The sequence below is a fragment of the Diabrotica virgifera genome, chromosome 3 (genome assembly GCF_917563875.1).
Source record: "Diabrotica virgifera virgifera chromosome 3, PGI_DIABVI_V3a".
Classification (NCBI taxonomy): domain Eukaryota; kingdom Metazoa; phylum Arthropoda; class Insecta; order Coleoptera; family Chrysomelidae; genus Diabrotica; species Diabrotica virgifera.
Genome location: NC_065445.1, coordinates 17,987,775 through 18,009,174, shown reverse-complemented (window position 1 = coordinate 18,009,174; position 21,400 = coordinate 17,987,775). Strand labels below are relative to the sequence as shown.

General features: G+C 32.7%; 1 protein-coding gene across 2 annotated transcripts in view; it reads left to right on the top strand.

Moving 5' to 3' along the window:
- Positions 1-12,111, top strand: part of LOC114328743 (speckle targeted PIP5K1A-regulated poly(A) polymerase) — a 79,131-nt gene extending 67,020 nt beyond the window's left edge. For both annotated transcript variants that reach the window (XM_028277698.2, XM_028277706.2), the window contains exons 8-10: positions 2,017-2,216; positions 4,874-5,004; positions 6,382-12,111. In XM_028277698.2, the coding sequence (XP_028133499.2) occupies positions 2,017-2,216; positions 4,874-5,004; positions 6,382-6,639 (589 nt within the window). In that variant the 3' untranslated portion in view covers positions 6,640-12,111. The remainder of the gene's footprint in view (positions 1-2,016; positions 2,217-4,873; positions 5,005-6,381) is intronic.
- Positions 12,112-21,400: the final 9,289 nt, after the last annotated feature.

The following is a 21,400-nucleotide window of genomic DNA, read 5'->3' as shown; positions in this document are numbered from 1 at the left end:
CCATATTCACCAGGGACTCCGTTCTTATTGAGTGCCCACCACAGAATCTCTCGAGAAACTCTATCATATGCTTTCTCAAGATCAATGAATACCATATCGAGGGGTTCGAGCGAAAACCCAATAAATACCAAAATTATGAAATCCGGTATTTTTATTTCTGCTGTAGTAAAAACACGTCTCTTGCCACTGGTAAATGTTATTATTTGATACTAACATTTTTAAGCACAATAACTAATAAAAACCAAACATGGTAAAAACCGGTAACTCATATTTTAAAATAACACCAACCCAATATATAACTTTACTGATAAAAATACTTTGTTGTAAACATATTTATAATATGAGAATCCGGTAGAATCATTTATCTTCTTTTTCCTGTGTAAAGTTACTAATTTTATTAGAAATATTTCTAAGTTAAAAACTGATACTTAATTTTATCGGAGATGAAGATTACAAAATTGTTCATTTTGACAAAATATATTCATGCGAAAATCCGATAAAGAATTTTAGACTATGATAGTTTATTAACTTTCAGCACACTTTTTTCCTGCGAAACCTCAGTAAAAGATGGCGTAAATTGACAATTGAATATTACGAAAACAAAAAAAAAACGGTTAGAATGGGGCCCATATTTATAATGAAAACTCGGAGCTTCCAAGGTATCACAGCAAATCAATTGTAGTAAATTTAAATTTCAGTGTACTGAAAAGTTGTCTGAAGACTATTGAAACTCTGTAGAAATTACTGGAGTCTAGTAGTAGTAGTCTAGTCTAAAAAAAATGTTATTTTGTATAACATAACTGTCAAACTAATTAGGACTAGACTTGTCCCTAAAACTTCCCAAAGAAAGGAACGAACATTTAGTAAGAAATGTTTCTTTCCACTAGCTTACCATGAATGAATTCCAGTGTGTCAAAAGTTTTTTAAAAAACCCTGTGTATATTCTCAGATGATATAATAAATGCTGTAGCTAACAGTGATTCTATTGGATGATATTCTAAAGAAGACAATAGCTGAAAACGGTAATCAGTTAATAAAAATATCAGAAGATATTGGTTTGAATTAAAAAAAAACTCCTACTCTACGCCCTAAAAGGCTAAAACAAATTTCATCACAAAAAACAACCATAGACTTACCAACTATGGGCAGTTTAACAAAGTTATATAAAAGTATCCTTCCAATAAGTGAAGCAAAGAAAACGGATTTGATAAAGATGTGCCAAGAAAATATTTTCCAGAAGAGGTGCATGCTTGAATAACAAATTTAAAAACCGGTAATTATATGGTAGATCGAATTCCAGATGTAATGATGTGAGAAGAATCGGAAGAAGACACATTTTACCTTTTAATTTTCTAAAAAGAATGCAGATTAATTTATTTTTGTTGGAATAATATACAATTAACTTTTATTTTATAATTAAAAAAATTCAAAATAAAAACCAATAAAGTCAAATGATATACTCATTCAACGAGGTAAAACCCGATAAATATCACGTTTTATTTTTTTTGTAAATACGTTTTTATAAATTAAACTTAAAATAAATTATTCTAACTAAATATGAAATTCTCTGCCATTTGGCTGTAACAAATATTTGATAAAACTTCCTATGACGATTTTAAATCTTCTTCAAACTTCCTAAAATCGTTAATCGCGATTATCTCTAAACAATGGTTTTCTAAGTTATCGGGTTTTCGCTCGAACTCCTCGATATGAGCGTTTGTTTCTTTACTCCTGTATTTTTCCATCAACTGCCTTATAATGAATTTTTATTACAATATATGGAAAATAATAAATTAAAAAATACAAAAATAATTTTGGATGGCCGTCTTAAAACAAACAGCTCTCAACCTATTCAGTTAGAGACGTAAAGTGTAGACGCATTGTAAAAACATATCACTTGAGAAAGGCACTCTGCTGAAACAGCTGTAGTGACATTAATTTTTAATAAATTTTGTGGAAATATTGAAAACAAAAGTTTTCAGTGTTTTATTGTTAGTATAATTAAATTATTTTTAGGAAATGTTTGGAAATTCAACCGATTACCCAACCGTTCATCTTGATCTTGAAGAAATGGTTACAGTTTACCCAAATGTCAGAGCATGTAACGACTTATGCATTGGCAATGTTGGTGATATTTTATTTGCAAGTAAATGGATACTTGTTATCCGTTGAAAAACTCAATGCATTAAATCCACTACCGGCTCCAGTTATTAGTGGTAAGTTAGATTAAGTAGTATCTATTATGGATTTTTTTTATGATGAAATCCGTCAAATTTTGCAAAACTAGTATAGTCTAAAATCTTTACTTTTAATGGAGCACCTCGTATATTTTTATCTTCAAAACGTTTTGGGCAGGTATCATATTATTATCATAGGTATCATATCGTCCCTACCATTTCCAACTATCGAATGTGAAAAATCGGATTTTTTATATTCGATACCTTGCCCTGGCATACAGTTCACCAAATATAGCTGAAAGTCTGAAAACGCGTGACGATCATGATGCGCATTCGTCAAACGACGGACCTCACACTCTCACTGACGGTCCAGACCGTTTGTATGTGCGTTCTCACTTCATTGTTAGCGCAGGCAATGGGAATTTCACACTTTCAGCTATATTTGGTGAACTGTACGTGATACATCTTGTGGCAAATTCTCGTTATTGTAGCTTGATTAGGAGCAGGGGAAATATGCTTTAAACCATCGAATATGAACATTTTTTCATTTGGTTGACTGCAAACTGACGAAAATTTTTATATTCGATACTTTTGTTTTGTATAAATATAACTAAAGGTATATTTGTACAACGCTTAATGCCGAATGTGTCACATTCGTTAGTTTGTGTTGTAATTTATTCAACAGTTATTCAATTATAATCTGTAAACTGTCGAAAATGCTAAACTTCTGAGAAGAATAAAATGCACGTGTTTACAATTTGTGCGAATTTTGTTTCAGTATCGCTTCCAAGAAATTCTTGTGAGGCAGTTCATGATTTCATTTTAACGGATTTTCATTATTTGATTATACAGTTATTCGCTATTATACATTCGCTATTTTGAATCATCGGACCGAAATAAATCTTTGATTAATACAAAAAGCAAAATAACGAATGTGATTTTTTGGAAAGAAAAAAATAATTAGCAGTTCAAATTTGTTATCAATCTAACAAGGATTAAACATTAGGTACATACAAAAAATATAAAAATTTTCCCATTTGTCAATGCGATGATTTAGGAGTTTCTAAAAAATGGTTAATTTACTCTCCTGAAAAGTACCACTTTTCACATTCGATAGTTGGAAATGGCAGGGACGATATTATGGACCCTATATTTGTAGATGGAAACTTGATAGCCGTAACATATTTAAACATTATTAGAGACCAATGTTCTTCCTGAGTAGACAAACTTATTTAAACGAAATCTTCCCCAATAACTGAATTGGATGAAGAGGTACTAATGTGTGGCCATCTAGATCGCCAGATCTTACACTTTTGATTTTTTTTCTGCAGGGATATCTCAAGAACTAAGTATATGCAACTCAACCAACCAGCATTGCAAACCTCAAAGAAAGAATAACTACAGAAATACGAAATATTTCACCTAAAACTTTACAAAAAGATCTAGAGTTCTAAAAGAGTTTTATACACAAACCATACATACTCATAGACGTTTCACGTAAATTGTCAAGGTCAAGACAGCAAATTAGTTACCATTCCAATCCAGAGATGTCGCTGTCAGTCAATTCTCTTGTCATATTTAACAACTGACAGTTGACAATTAAACTAATTTGTAATTTGTTATTTACTTTTTATTTTACAGTTTGTGGCTTAATTATTTTATTATAGTGGTGTTACGTTTTTAATTAGATTTAATCACAATTTTAATCAATTGTAATAACCTTTTCTCCGTTTTTATGAGTAGAATTTTTAGTTTACATTGATCATCAAGTGTTTCTCCACAAAAAAAAAACAATGTAATATACCCTGAAACAGTTTATTCCAATAGACAAGTGTGTCATCAACATTTCGGGCCTATATATTTTTGGAAGTTTGTAAAAGATTATAAGGTATTTATCTAAACAATCATCCTACAAGATTCTTTCAAAAGATTTCATTCAACTCAATACTACACATAGGTGCTTTCACGTGACACATGGCAGTAGTGTTTAGCATTTTGAAAACAAATTGGAATATTTGAAGTTTTCAGTAAAACATTTAATTGTCTTTCTGTTGTTTTAATTTCCTGCGAAATTTCATAAAATATCCCGCAAAATTTATAATTTGAAATTCCCACGTAACTAAAATTTGTCAATTTAGTTTCCATTCCAATCAAGAGATGGCGTTAATTCGATCCGAAAGATTAACATGGTCGTGAAACGTCTATAAGTATGTATGGTTTGTGGTTTTATAAGAGACTGTGATATTACCAACAACAGGGTGGCGAACACTTTGAATATTTAGTTTAATGCCTTGAAGAAAATTTTAAATATCTTAAAAATTTCACCTTGTCTCATTCATAATAGAGCCTACATGATATAGTTTTTTTAAATCGGTTTGTTAAGTTTTTAAAAACATAAAAATATACAGGGTGTTTTAATCAAAATAATAGTTATGGACCATGCTAGAATAGATGGCGCTTTTGTGGCTATCCAGTTGAAGTGGGAAATCGCAAGACATTCTTCGGCCATTTGTATGTGACTTTGTATCAGCCCGAGTCTCTGATGATGCAGGGATTTGCTGAAACAACGTTGTAAGACTATTGATACTGATTCATACACAGAAGGTTTGATAAATTATGCTCTTGCGCCATATATTTGGCTTTTAAATGCCTTTAAAAATGCGTTTAAATTTGTTAAACGTGTTATTTCATTTTAGGATGGAAAACTATCAAATATACAGCGTCTCTAGAGCTTTTGAAGAGTAAAGTTACTCAGTATAGTGGTTCAGTTGTACCTCTTTTAAAAGGGTTCTTCAAGTATTATGCTTCATTTAACTATTTTGATGATGTAAGTATGGTTAAGGTTACAATTTGCTTCCCCTTTTTACCTCTTTACTTAAACTAATTTTTTTAAGTTTTTTCTGAGAAATAATGTCTCGAATTTCCTAAACCTGTTGTTAAACCGATTTAAATGATTTTTTTAATATGTTATAGCCTTATTCTTTAACAATATCGCTGTAATAATATTGTTGCTAGACAGGTAAATTGTCATTGTATATCGAGTGTACCAATCACACTGTGATTTTTTCTCAAAGTTCGCAACACCATGTGGAATATTCTAGCATTTATAAAATACTGCAATTAAAACTTAACTAAAGCCTCATGTTTTCTTAACATTCTGTTTTTTTATTCATTCGCTTATGTTGGATAATAAAAAAGTTAGGTACTTTAACAAGTAGTCTTGTTTTTCATCTATACAGGGTGTTTTTAAATAAGTATGGCAAACTTTAAGGGGTAATTCTGCATGAAAAAATAATGACAGTTTGGTTTATAAACGTATGTCCGCATATGTTTCGTTTCCGAGATAGGAAACGATCCTTTAAAACCGGTTAAGATATGCAAATGTTTGCTGGATTTTAAGAGGTAGTTATTGCGCCTTTTTTGATATATAATTAGGAATTTAATATTCACCATTCAATTGGGGCATACGGGTAATATAACCCTTATATGCGCCAATGGTGAACATACAATTTTTAATTGTATGTCAAAAATGCACAATAACTACCTTTTAAAACCCATCAAATTTCATTTGCATATCTCAACCGGTTTTAGAGTAATAAATAAATTGTTAGTTTGTAAGAGAAAATTTAGCACCCCTTATCCCGGAATACGTTTATAAAGCAAACTGTCATGATCGTAGCAAACTGTCATGATTTTTTCATGTGCAGAATTGCCCCTTAAAGTTTGTCATACCTACTTATTTAAAAACACCCTGCATTGATGAAAAACAAGGCTAGTTAAGTACCTAACTTTTTTGTTATCCAACATAAGCGAATGAATCAAAAAACAAAATGTTAGGAAAACATGAGGCTATAGTTAAGTTTTAATATTATTATTTTATAAATACTAGAATATTCCACAGGGTGACGTAAACTTTGAAAAAAAAATCACAGTTTGATTGATACCTGTCAAGCAGCAATATTATCACCGCGATATTGTTAAAGAATAAGACTATAACATGTTAAAACAATCACTTAAATCGGACAACAGATTTAGGAAATTCGAGACATTAAAAATGACCAATTTTTAAGGCGGTGCGTAGATTCAATTCTTGTAGAAGTGTATAAAAAAATAGATCACTGAAAAAAGCAATAAGAAAATGTTTCATATTCTATCATATAGTTTATTTTAAAATAAAATATGATCCGATTTTTCTCTTTTGTAGGCAGTTTGTCCGTTGTTGGGACATACCATCCAAAGAAAATTGTTCCAGGATCCCAGAAGGCTACCGCCAGAAATGAAATCTTATGTAAAGCAACTGCGAGAAAAGGAGCCCGAACAATTTAGATACCTGTCTCCATTTTGTATTCAGGATCCGTTCGATCTAAGTCATAACCTTACCAAAGCTTGTCAAGGAGTCAGTCTTACTGTGTTTAAAAAGTATTGTACCTTGACTCATGAATATTTGAGCAAATTAGAATAAGGTTTTATCAAATACTATAGATAGACTATAATACATACAACTCTTGACATTTCCATTTCCCATTAATTTTGTGGCAGCAAACAAAATGGCGCCATCTAGCGGTATGAGTTGATAACCACAAACTATGCATTTAAAAAGAAAGGTATTTTTATACTATTAAATCAAAATACAAGTTTAGTTGTGAGCTGTTTTCTTTAATTTTATATTGTTACTTTTTAATTTACATAATTTTTCCTTTTTACTATCGTTGATTTTATTTACATACGCTTTTATTAAAAGATTAAAATATTTATCTATAACAGTTTTGTGACAATTTGTACATACATTTTAGAGAGTTTCTTGTAACATTTTAATTTTAATTTTAATTTATATTTAACATTTTCAACACTCTCTTGTATATAATTTTGAAAATATGTGCCTTTTAAATATACCATTAATTTTATCTGAAGTTACACCTAAATTTCACACTATCAGGTGTATTATTATTAAAATCTTCAGTCCTAATAATAGAAAATAGCTTTTCTATACAGTCTTGGGTTAGCCTTCTTGTAAAAAGAAATTGCAGCTAAACACCCTCGCATCGAGGTGAATAAGGGGGCAAAGTAACACACTTTTTAGTTAATTTTGTTGCCATCCTAGGCATTTGTTGAGAATCTATTTTACCGAACCTATTTTATAAGACGGTTTGTGTAGAAATACAAACACAAGTTACCAAAATTAGCTAGTTATCCAAAAATTAACAAAATTAAATTTGTATGTTTATATTGAGAACAAGTAGTTATCAACTCGAGCCGGCAGATGCGCTAGTGGCAACGTGCTGCCAGTTTTCTGTGGGAGTTGGATGTATTATAGTCTATAGTATTTGGTTTTATTTATATTGTATGAATCGAATGATGTACTTATTGACACGTATATCCTTTATACAAGATTTATGTATTTTAACCAAAAGAATTTATATTTTTTATAGAAAAAAAAATCAAAAATATTAAGTATCATGTGTTGAGTTTATGTCATTTATTTGTAAAAAGCCTTATGTTAGTTTTTTCTTTATAGATCTTATTGCGCGGAAATTACAAATTTCACTCTTGAAACTACCCATCTGAAAAATACGTCGATTCCACACAGAATATTTGTTTTTTTTTAAGTAATATCTTCTCTTGAGGAGGAAGAATATCTTCTCTTGTAGTTCATTCTCCTATCGGAGGTTGGCTATCATCACAGCTATCCGTACCTTATTGGCGGCTGCTCTGAAAATATCTACTGAGCTGCAACTATACTACTCTCTTAAGTTTCTCAGCCAGAAAATTATTCGTCTTCCTATGTAGTCTAGTCGCAACATAGGGGGTCCCGTGGACACTTTTAGTTCGCTGCGATTTTATGGTGGTATTATAGGTTTTTTGGGTCGCTGAATCCAATGGAAGTGGTCTGGAAGCCCAAATGTGGTGCGTCTAATTGTTATTAACAAATTATGGTAAAATTAGGTATTTTTCAGGAATTATTAGAAGCCCTGTAAATAAGTTGATAGTGTTCTCTGGTGTATTTTTGGTCTCTGAATCGAATGCGACTAGTCGCGATTACTCAAAATGTGTTCTTATTTTGTTAATAACAAAATAATTGTTTATTCGCCGAAAAGCTCGAAATGCGTTATCTACAGCAAGTTTGTAGTCTTTTTCATAGTATTTTTATACGCTAAATCGATTGTCACTAGTCGTGATAGCTTAAACCACGTTCCGACTTTGTTATTAATAAATTATTGCAAAAATAACGGTTTATAGTACGTTTACTCACGGTTTTTGCTCTAAATTTTAAAAAACCACTTTTGACATGAAATTTGGCATACACGTAGCTAACATGTCAAACAAAACAAGTGATATTGTGCCGATGTCTGCTTTTACCCTGGGGGGTGAGTTTCACCCCGTTTCGGGGGTGAAAGAAGAAACCTTTAAAATAAGTCCGGAATTGGATAAACTAATTAATTCTAAGCAACGTTTGTTCTATACAGTTTTTTCACTGTCAATACTTTTCGAGTTATTTGCGAGTGAATATGTTCATTTTTCAACAAAAAAAAAAACAAATAACTCGAAAAGTATTGACTTAGCGAAAAAACTGTATACACTCTGAGCTTCGCTGGTGTCGCTCCTAGCGGTTACTAATTCAACTTTTACCGGTAATTTTTAAATTTATTATTTAATTGTTATCGCTTAATATTTGCAACGCAAAAAAGTAATTAAATTGTAATCGATTTTTTTAAGATTTTTCTAATCATTTTGACGTTGTATTGATAAAATATCAATTTCTTACTTCGAATACTTTGACAATAATCGTGTAGATGGCGCTAAGATTATAATAGATTATTTATAATTACATATTACGGAACATTAAAAAAACTTAAATTCAGTATTTAAAACGTAAGTATATTCAAGGTAAAAATATATACCACAGCTTTGACCAACTAATATTGTTTATAATTAATGTTTTTAATTTTAATTTTAAATTAATCACTTTGACATTTATATCAAATTTCCGGTAAACTTTTACAAACTTGTCACTACTGGCGTTCGCGAATTTGTAAATATCCCCTCTACGTACGAGCTCACAGCGTATAGAACAAAAGTTGCTTAGAATTAATCAGTTTATCCACTTCCGGACTTACTTTAAAGGTTTCTTTTTCCACCCCCAGGGCAAAAGCAGACATCCGCACAATACCACTTGTTTTGTTTGACATGTTTACTACATGTATGTCAAATTTCATGTCAATCCGTGGTTTTTTAAAATTTAGAGCAAAAACCGTGAGTGAACGTACTATAAACCGTTATTTTTGCAATAATTTATTAATAACAAAGTTGGAACGCGGTTTAAGCTATCACGACTAGCGGCAATAGACTTAGCGTATAAAAATACTATGAAAAAGACTACAAACTTGCTGTAGATAACGCATTTCGAGCTTTTCGGCGAATAAACTCAGTGGCGGCCCGTGAGGTAGTGCCATAGAGCCATGGCACTACCTTGCTAACTATGCAGAAACATATTTTTTTATCTTAAAAACATTTTAATGCCTGTTTATTTTTTTTGTGAATATTTCTCTTTATTTTTATAAATTATATCAAATCTGGCAACTGTGTAGCGCAATGCAAATCTACCGACTCTGGCCACCCACAGCTGACCGGATAAAGGATGAAAATCATAAAAATCCCAGTGCCGAACGGCATAGTGGCTCGTGAGAAAAGAGAAAGATTGTATGAGCATCCTGTGTAAGTGACAGAGAGAGAGCGGTATTGCACTTTTAACATACGTTTAAATTGGAGTCTCTGTGCCAGGCTCGAAATCTCGAAAAGGAAGTTAGTGGATCTTAAGATACAATGTTTTAGATCTACATATTTCTAGTTTCTTTACGCGTTCGCTTGACGCTATTGTGTTTATTGTCTACTACTGTATTGTATATTTGTGTTTATACTCTACTATATTTTTTAATTTGTAATTATTAGTTAGTGCGTTGTGATCGTGGGTGTCGTAGGTATAAAAATAATATTTTGATTATTTTCTACGTTTAATTTATTTATTGACAATGAATCAAATTAGTATATTAAAAAACTCTTTTGGTGGTTTTTCGTTAGAAAAAAAACTACAAATTAAAGAACTCGGTCGGCCTTTACCCGATTTAAAAATTGAAAAACAAAGTGGAAATGGACAAAACTTCGCTGTCGTAAGTTTAATAAAATTATTTATGATAAAAATAGCTGGTTGTGTGGTTGCGAACAAACTAATAAACTCTTCTGTTTTGTATGCGTTTTGTTTGGAGGTGACGAGACTTGGTCAAACAAAGGCACCGATGATCTTGTACATATATGGGAGAAATTGAAATCCCATGAAAAATCTAAAGTGCACATGAATAACGTTTTTAGCTTTTCAACGCTTGGTAAGTTAAATATAAAAACCCAATTAAATTCAGCTTATCGTGATACTCTATTTATATTTAATATCCTTTTTGACCATATCGTAAAACCGCCACAAAAAATTTAGGCAGCTGCCCGGATTCTGGCACTACCTTCCTAAAGTTATACGAGCCGCCACTGAATAAACTATTATTTTGTTATTAACAAAATAAGAACACATTTTGAGTAATCGCGACTAGTCGCATTCGATTCAGCGACCAAAAATACACTAGAGAAGACCTTAACACTATCAATTTATTTACAGAGCTTCTAATAATTCCCGAAAAACACCCAATTTTACCATAATTTATTATTAACAATTAAACGCACCACATTTGGGCTTCCAGACCACTTCTATTGGATTCAGCGACCCAAAAACTTATAATACCACCATCAAATCGCGGCGAACTAAAAGTGTCCACGGGACCCCTATGTTGCGACTAGACTAATGGATCGTTTACCCTTATACATCAGAGCCATATGTGGCCACATTATCAGAGGTGCGAAATATCTCATATTTCTTATCTGATAATGTGGCCTAAATATTCCAGCTTTCTTGTTTTGATGTTCGTTATGACCTCACGATCCTTTACATACAACAAAGTCGAGAAGCCGTAGCATCTTACGGATCTTATCCTCATCTCCAGAGGAAGGTTTCGATTAACGAACGTTTTTCATTTTTATAAATGCTTGTTTTGCAACTTCAATGCGTATCTTGATTTCTATACCTTGGTCATTGTTTTCATTTTCCCAGGTTCCCAGATATTTGTAGTTATTCACTATTTCTACTTGTTGCTCGATATCTAACCTTCCTACCATAAGTTGCTTAGAAATAATCATGAACTTGGTTTTTTAACGTTCATTATTTGTAGTCCTTACTTTATACTGACTTGATATAATATATTTACTAGTTGCAGTGCTTCTAGATCTATAGTGTCATCTATATGTTGTTCTATTTTTTTGTCTAGTCAATTTTGTATAAATTGTTCTGTACTGGGAGCATTCTGTTGCATATACTGACTTTGCTGGTGTTACAAACGTGGACAGCAACCAATCCTGGGGAATATCGAGGAACTCACTAAATCCCTAAACATACTAATGTATTGCTTTTCATATGATACAAAATGGCGCCTGTCTACCATTTTCAATGATAACTTCACTAAAACGTCAAAAAATGAACATTTAGGGAAAATGGAGACTAAAATGTGGTTTCAAATTATTTTATAAAGTTATGGCTTCTTTATATTTTTTTAAACCTTAAACCTTTACAATTATTTCGACAATGATTTTTGATGTCGACTTAATAATATTTTTATGTTTTGGTCTTAATAAAATTAGTGTTAAGTAAATTGTTTTTAAGTGTCAAAAGAGAATCTACGAAAAATAACAGTGGGTTTTTTTATCTAGGATTAATGTTACATTTTAAGCTTACAAGACTTTTTTAATCTAATCTTTAGGTATAATTAAAAATATTGTGTTTATATCAATTGTTTTTGTATTAATATCTCTATTAATAAAACTTCGGTAGATAAAACAAGAATATTTAATTTTTCTTCTTCATGTACCATGTCCTTTTAAAACGTTGGTTACCATTATAGCTATCTTAATTTTATTTACTGCCACCATAAATAACAGGCTTGTGTCAACAACATACCAATCTCGCAAGTTCTTCAACCATGAAGTTCTTCTTCGTCCTGGACTACGTTTGCCTGCTATTTTCCCTTGCATAATATTTTGTAGCGACCTATATATCGACCTGCATATCAAGTTGCTGACAAAGAATGTAAAAGAGGAGGCTCCTTGGTCAATGCTCTTTGCTGATGATATCGTGTTAGTATAGGAGACCAAAGAAATGTTGGAAAAAGGCTTAAGGTTAGCAGGTTAAAAATAGAGTAGGGAAATTTGGGGCAAAGTGAACTATTTTTTTTAATTTTAAATTATTCGCGCCAGTAATACAAATTCAAACGTAAATTTAATATATTTAAGTTGGTAACAGTGTGCTTACGATGAGAACACGTTTGACGAAAGCTGCTAAGTTGTGGATGAAATTTTTATTTTATCGTGGTAAAATTCTAATTTGGTAAGTGTGTAATCTAATGTATAACTCAACTAGTTATTATTTCATTCAAACGTTGTTAATCTATTATGTTAGGCATCTAATTAGAGATAGTTTTGCAAGAAAACGAAGATGATATGTAATAACAGTTTCACATTAACATCAAATGTCAAAAAAGTACCAGTGTGGGGTAAAGTGAAGTTTTCACAAGGGGCAAAATGATCCTAGGTTCACTTTGCCCCCACTATTGTTTTGTAGTAGGTAGATTTGTAGAATGTGTTTATTGAAGGTTAGAAACTATATTTAGTCGGGATTTGTAAATCTCGGTTTAATAATTATCCGAGATTATTTTATTAATTCTTGTATCGCCTAAAATTAAACCGGATAAAAAAACTACTATACGCTGTGAGCTCGTACGTAGAGGGGATATTTACAAATTCGCGAACGCCAGTAGTGAAAAGTTTGTAAACGTTTACCGGAAATTTGACATAAATGTCAAAGTGATTAATTTAAAATTAAAAACATTAATTATAAACAATATTAGTTGGTCAAAGCTGTGGTATATATTTTTACCTTAAATATACTTACGTTTTAAATACTGAATTTAAGTTTTTTTAATGTTCCGTAATATCTAATTATAAATAATCTATTATAATCTTAGCGCCATCTACACGATTATTGTCAAAGTATCCGAAGTAAGAAATTGATATTTTATCAATAGAACGTCAAAATGATTAGAAAAATCGATTACAATTTAATTATTTTTTTGCGTTGTAAATATTAAGCGATAACAATTAAATAATAAATTTAAAAATTACCGGTAAAAGTTGAATTAGTAACCGCTAGGAGCGACACCAGCGAAGCTCAGAGCGTATAGATATAGAGTAAGACAGTGATGATGATATCGAACCTCCGATTGGGAGACGGCACTTCAAGAAGAAGTCTAACGTCAAGAAGAAGTCTTCTTTCGTTAGAGGGTGTACTTTTTATTGCGGTATACTAAGTTACCTAAGAATCTTTCGTGCTATTACATTTACGTATGTTTCTTCCTCAATTATTTCGTTACTTCTTTTTGTTCTTCTTGATGTGCCTATCCGTGGCGAATGTTGGCGATCATCATGGCAATCTTTATCTTATCTACAATTTGGAAGAAAGTAATGAAGCGGGTAATAATAGACCTAACAGGCCGTTCCCACTTGTGTGTCGGATTCGTATATTAAATCGGATATCGGCCACCCTATTCACACTTCGAATAATCGGTTGTCGCTTGTCGCCAAGGTCGAAGCTAATGCAACACTCTACGCGAGTGAACTGTGATAAAATAAAATGTATAAGAAAATCAGCATTTTTAAAAGTGCCGGTGTTTACATATCATTTTTTATGGTTCTCAGATATGGTACTTCAGACCATATCTACTGAAACCTCCGATTAAAATACGGATCCGACATACGACAAGTGTGAATGGCCTGTAACTCTTACTCTTTCCGGTTGCAATTTAGCGTTTCGTGGACATGTTGGTAGTTTAGATGAAAGTGAATCCCAAAAAGGTCATTTTTTGTAGGTGGTTCATTTACTAGCTAAATATGATCCTGTTTTAGTTAAATTAATCGATAAAAACAGTAGTTCAAATTACATTCAAAACGAATTTATAAATTTGCTGTCTCAAGAAACAAAACCAATTGATTAATTTAGTTAAAGAAAGTTTTTATTCAATAATTATTAATACCACTCAAGAATGTTTCAAAACACGATCCATTTTAGTTTTATTTTGCGGTATGTAAAAATAACTTGCGATTAAAAATAATTCACATTCCAAAGCAAGTTGTTAAAAGTTTTTTTGGGATTTATTCGCATATTAGACCAAAGTGCAGAAGGGCTTGTAAATGAACTTTTAAAATTTATACACTCAAAGCACCTTTCCATACACAACTGCAGAGGAAAGGGGTATGATGGGGCAAGCGTTATGACTCATGAGTTCAGGCATACAAAGGCGCATAACTGACATTGAAAAAACAGCTTCCTATGTTTATTTCATTACATCCCATAATCTCAGCCTAGTGTTGAATGATGCCGTTACTGGTGTACAGGAGTAGGAGTTGGTTTTTTTACGATATAATTAAGAGATTATAAAATATGTTTTATAGTACCAGTATTAGAAGATGAGATGTACTATGCACTATTATAACTTTGTATTCATCGTGTTTGCCAACACTTTGAAGGTTATGTGAAACCAACATCCAGACATGATGCTGTTATGACTTTGCGCGGAGCTTTTCATTGCTATCTAAAAAAACGATAAAAAATTAGAAGTTAATGCATTATTAGAGCATATGAATAATTTTGAATTTGCCGTTAACATTACTATTCAATCTAAAATACTTAACTTCATTAATCTAACATCAACACTTTTGCAATCTGAAACGGCAAAGTTAACGGCCACCCTTCTACTTTTTGAGAAATAAAAAATTCGTTTTCCGAAACTTTAGCAGAAGCAGCAGGAATAGCAGAATAGTGAGGTATTATATCGAAATTTAAAAATAAACGAATAAAACGTTGCGACAAAAAAATAACTTATAGAAAAAAAAGTTATGAAGTTATCTAATGTTTTCAATGTAAATTTAGATAAAATGTTGCAACAACTTACTAATAGGTTTGTCGGATTAAGAGACATGTATAATAGGTTTTCATGTATATTCCCAAAAAATCTATTAACACTAACTGATGTAGACTCATTAAAAATAAAGGCCAAATAGTGCCATTTACATATATTTTAGTAATTATACTGTTATTAGTTGTCGTTATGTTTATAATACGGGCCCCACAAAAATTGCTGCGGGAGAGCCCCCCAATCTTCAGCTACGCCACTGGGTGATCAGTACCTCTTCTTCATTTTTCTGACGACTTCCTCATTTGTGACTCGGTCAGTCTACGGCCTACGGGATTTTAAGTATTTTTCGATATAGCCACATCTCAAATGCTTCTAATTTTCTGCACATATCTTCCTTCAAGGTCTACGATTTAACACAATAAAAAAGAACAGATAAGACGTAGCATCGCAGCATTCTTACTTTTATATTAAGAGAGAGGTCGTGGCTCTTTAAGCCATCCGGTTGAAGGTGGATCTAGCTTTTCCAATCCACGCTTTTATCTCTTGGTTATTGCTTCATTTCTCATTTATTGTGGTGCCGAGGTAGTTGTAGTGCTTCACTCTTTCTACAAGGGATTGGTTGAAGTAGAGGTCTACTGTCTTTTTCGAGGACCTTCTGTCTTTTTCTTGCTAAAGATCATAAGCTTTATCTTCTTTACGTTTATATTGAGTTCATATTGTTGACTGTAATACGTAAATACTATCGCGTCATCTGCATATCTAATATTGTTTAGCCGGTACCCATATAGAAGAATACCTTTTTCAGTTTGGTGCAAAGCTTCGATAAATATTCTTTCAGAGTAGAGACTGAAGATTCAAGGAGACAAACTTGTCTTCTCTTCTTTCTGTTAAGCTAATAAAAGTATTAACACAGTCGTTATGATCAAATAAAAAAGTTTATTACAGTTGATGTAAGACATACAGTTACGTTTAATACAAGAATAGGTAGTAGGAACATATCTGTTAACAAATTAAATGATCCGATGAAATATATTTCAAAAACCATCTGAAACAATAATTTACAATACATTTAAGGGTGAGGTAAATTAACTAATGATTACATTTTAACCATTCCCCAGAGATAAAAGTATTTCCTTACATACATATTATAAGTAAACGCAAAAATAAAATAAATCAAAATCAGCGATATAGACTACGAGCTATATGGTGCCCAAAAGAAAGTGGAAAATGCTTCGGAACAGGAAAAAGCCAGTTAACGAGTTCGTGCAGACCAAGGGAGGACCTACAGACATGGCAACAGCATTTTAAAGAGCTATATGATGCTGAAGAAACGCTGAATATAAACGAATACGAAACAGATAAAAGTGCTACAATCAATGACAAAGAGGTAGAAGCAAAGATCAAGAAGTTAAAAACAGAAAATCACCTGGAACGGATGGTATCCCAATGAACTTTTAAAATATGGAGGCCATGATCTTGCATGTAAACTGTCACAACTATTTAACAAAATCTTAAACGAAACAGAAACACCAAAGGAATGGCATAAGAGCATCACACTCCCCATATTTAAAAAAGGACAAAAACCTTGCCCACAAAACAGAGGAATGACCCTCTTAAATACAACGATGAAACTTTTCACGGGTATTCTTATGGACAAATTGGAAACGCAAAGTCACTAATTCTGAAGAACAAAAAGTTCGACATGCCGGCGTATATTTGCTTCGTTGATATGACGAAGGCGTTTGACAGGGTTCGCCTGGGAGACATTCTAAATATATTAATAGAAAATAAATCACCGACCAGCATAACAAAGATAGTTCATAAACTAAATAACAACAACGTAACCAAAGTTAGAGCAGAAGACCAATTCACTGAAAATATTCCAACACTGGGAGGAATTAGTCAAGGCGACAGTTTAAGACCCTTCTTATTTAACCTACTCATGGACAAAATAATAAACAAAGTAACATCTCTTAATTTCGGATATAGAATTGGAAACAAAAGAATTGGTATGGTGTGTTACGCAGATCATGCAGCAATTATTGTTGAATCAGAAGATGATATTCAGTTACGTTTAATACAAGCACTCTTTCAGTTCTTTCAAATAAGCCGCCAACTAAATATGAATATTTCTACCAACAAAACTAAATGAATGACAATAACAAAATATTCGCTCAGAGTTAGTTGTTGAGAACAACCTTATAGCACAGGTGATGCAATTCAGATATCTGGGCATAGATATATCAAGCACCCACGACACAGTAAAGAACCTGAGGAGTCAGATCAAAAAAGCATCTGAATTCTCAGGATTTCTGCGGGAGATAGTCTGGTCAAATCCGTATATGCGCACAGGTAGTAAAATTAGAATCTACAAGACTTGCATAGACCGATCATGACATATGGCATAAAAGTGCACGAAGACACCAACAAAACGAAACAGATGCTAAGAGTTGCCGAAATGAAAACCCTAAGAACAATAGTGGGGAAACAAGAAGAGACAGGGTGAGAAAGAAATACAAACATTAGAGAACAATGCAAAATTCAAGACATTGTAAGATGGGGAAGGCAGCGCAAGAGGATGTGGTACAACCATGTAAGACGAATGGATGAGAATATACTCCCAAAAATTGCCCTAGAAAACAACCCGCCCGGTTCAAGACTCCCGCCGGAGACAACCTAAAAGATGGAGGGATAGTTGGCAATCTACCTCCCAGGAAATTAACCAGAGACAGCTTCAGAATTAAACAGATCGAAAGATCTCCAAGAAGGAGAAGACATTGATATTATACGATCAAAGAAATGAACACGTGGATTCGCTCACTTACTTAGGAACAACAGTTAATTGGTAGTTGGGATCAAGCGAAGGAGATACGTATAATAATAGAAAAAGCAAGAGCGTCGTTCACTAGCATGAAGCAAATTTTTACCTCTACCAGCCTCACCCTACCTCTCAAAATCCGACTTCTCAAATGTTATGTTTCCAGTTTTGTTATATGGAATGGAGTAGGGGACAATGACCGCAACATTAATGAAGAAAGTAGAGGCCTTCGAAATGTAGACCTTCCGACTTATATCCTGGATCGAGCACGTGACCAACAAGGAGGTACTACGCCGAATAGGTAAGGAGAGAGAAGTAGGAATGCCTATGAAGAAAAGAAAGTTGGAATACTTGGGTTACGTTATGAGGCACAGTAAGTAAAGAGTACTTCAGCTAATTATCCAAGGTAAAATAGACAGCAGAAGGGGTCCAGGTAGGAGGAGACACTCGTGACTTCAAAACTTGCGGCAATGGTTCGGATTGTTATCTGCCGAACTATTCAGATATGCCGTAAAAGTCAGAATAGTCATATTAATTGCTAACGTTCGAAACGGACAAGGCACATGAAGAAGAAGAAGAAATATATTAAAACACAAACTCATTTTAAACTGTGTAAAATATTCTAAATAATTTTAAAATGGATCTCTGGGGATTGGTTGATGTTATTATCGATTTCTTACACTGACTACAACTTCATATTATTTACATTAGGTTTACGCTATTAGCGTAATTTGTACACAAAACACTGCAATAATCCAGATAAATTTTTAACAGTAAATTTCAACAAGAATTTATCTAAATACAAAACATCGTCCAACTATAATGCAATGAGGTATGTGTCTTATTTAATAATAACAGAATGACATACTGGAAATAATTTGTTTAAATTTTTTTATAGTATATACTGCGCGCCAAAATTAACGCATGATTTTAAAAATCCTGGTAAATCAAATAATTTTAATGCTTCGATTTTTGTGAAAATATATTGTTGTTACCTCCGGTATTTTTTAAAATGTATCTAAAGAACGGTAAAAAACGCTGTTTTTATAATTTTTTTGCAAACAAATTAAAAGCATGCTAGTCGTGCTTCATTCAAATCCAAATTTAGTTGAGTTGGAATACGTTGTGCTGAACATTCAAAGGCGTTTTTCAAGTTTATTAAATGTTTTTTTCCTTTGCAAGGAACCACAAGCAGCAAGAAAATCGAAATTTGTCAGAGAGTGTTAGAATCGTCAGACTGTGTGAATGTCAGAGAGTGTCCGACTGTATTAGAATCGTTACTCTTTGCGAAGGAGACCGTCAAGTTGAACTCGCTGAACGTTTTAATGTCACTCAGTCTTAACAAGTTTTACTATTACTTCAAGTAACTCGAGAAGACCCGGTCAAGGCCGTAGAAGGGTTAGAACTCCTAATCAAGACCGTTTTTTGACACTTCAAACACTGAGACAAAGGTTTGTTACCAGTAGATAGTTCTCTACAAAATTAAGTTTTGGATCGTTATAACTTTAGAATCAGCTAAAATACGATAACAAGACTTGCCGCAAACGACCTGCGCCCTGGAAAGGTACCCGCTGGCCCATTATTGACCAGATATAATAGAAGACAAAGATTGCATTTTGCTGGTGAACATATTTTTTGGAATAATGACGATTGAGGAAGAATATTGTTCACCGATGAATCTAAGTACACAGAAGTCCTGGGGAACGTTATGCACAGTGTATCCCTGTAGGTAGGTAGGGACTATACAGTATTATAGAGGCGGCTAGGTAACGGTGTGGGGTGAGATAGGTTTGGAAGCTCGTACGGAGTTAGTTAGAATATATCAAGGGTGGTATCACACATGTACATTACAGACATTAGAATAGCATGTCCTGCCATTTGCACCATTTATTGAGGATAATTTCATGTTTATTCAAGACAATGCCGGGGCACACATTGCAATAATTGTGCAACAATATCGCCAGAAGGTTGGGATTCATACCATGGTTTGGCTTGCGAGAAGTCCCGATCTCAACCCAATAGAAAATGTTTGTGACATCGTAGAGAGACGACCACAACTACCTAATTCACCAAACACATTAGATCAACTGTTTTTGCGATTAGTTGAAATTTGGGATCAAATTGATCAAGATGAAATAAGAACGGTAATTTTCAGTATTAGAGATTGTTGTCCAGCAGTAATAAATAAGAGAGGAGGTATGGGCCATTCCACGAACATACGCCTGTTTTGGAATACTTCGACAACGAATATTTTACTGTGCAACATAAGAAGTACGAAAGTAAATGGCGCTAATAATTATTCCAATAAACAACAATATAATTTTCAATTTACTTTCGTTCTTCTTATTTTGAACAGTAAAATATTCGTTGTCGAAGTAATCCAAAACAGGCGTATGTTCGTGGAATAGGGTATAATACTCGCTACTAGTTTAATTTTTTTTAACTTACAAAATTACATATTTTTTCCATGATGTAGACTCTATTTTAGAAAAGCTTACCAAACTTTTAACACTCTAAATACAAATATTCTCATTTTAAAGCTGTATAATTTTTTAAACAATCTTTCTTTGAAACAATTTTTTAATATTTTTTTTATACTTTAATAAAAATGAACTTTAGAACATAATTTATTAGATTGAGTTTATAGAGAGAATCAATCAAGTACAAAAAGCAAATATACTGGCAGGATGCCTTAATAACACTACATTATGTTGAAACCGACATACTAACACTGAGATGAAGTCAAGAAATCAGTGTAAGACCAATAATGACATATGGATTAGAAACAAGAACCTACACAGCAACAACACAAAGACTACTGGAAACAGCAGAGAAGAGAGTACTGAGAAGAATTACAGGAAATCCGTTGAGAGATCGAAAGAGTAGTGAAGATATTTGAAGACAATGTAACGTGCAGTGTATAAATGAATGAACACTAAATAGAGAAAATAAGAATGGAATAAATAAGAGGAGGGAGTATAGGCAGAAGGAGAGTGAAATTGTTGGAAAATTTAAGGGACTGCATGGTTTAAATGCAGTTCCATAGAACAAGAGCAGTGGTAGATAGAGTAAAGATAGTGATGATGATAGCCAACCTTCGATTGGGAAACGGCACTTAAAGAAGGATTGTATAGCCAAAATTCAAGATAATAAAATAAAACATTTCATAATATATTAATTTAATAAGGCAATATTTAATAAACAGTTATTTATCAAAATCACATAATATGCAACTTACCTAATTTATTTTGAAATAATCCTCAATTTGGATCTGCTTTTTCCAAGTAAAAGTTCTTGTTTGAAACATTTTTTCGGGGCTTTGGAAGAATTCTTGACAGATACACCGT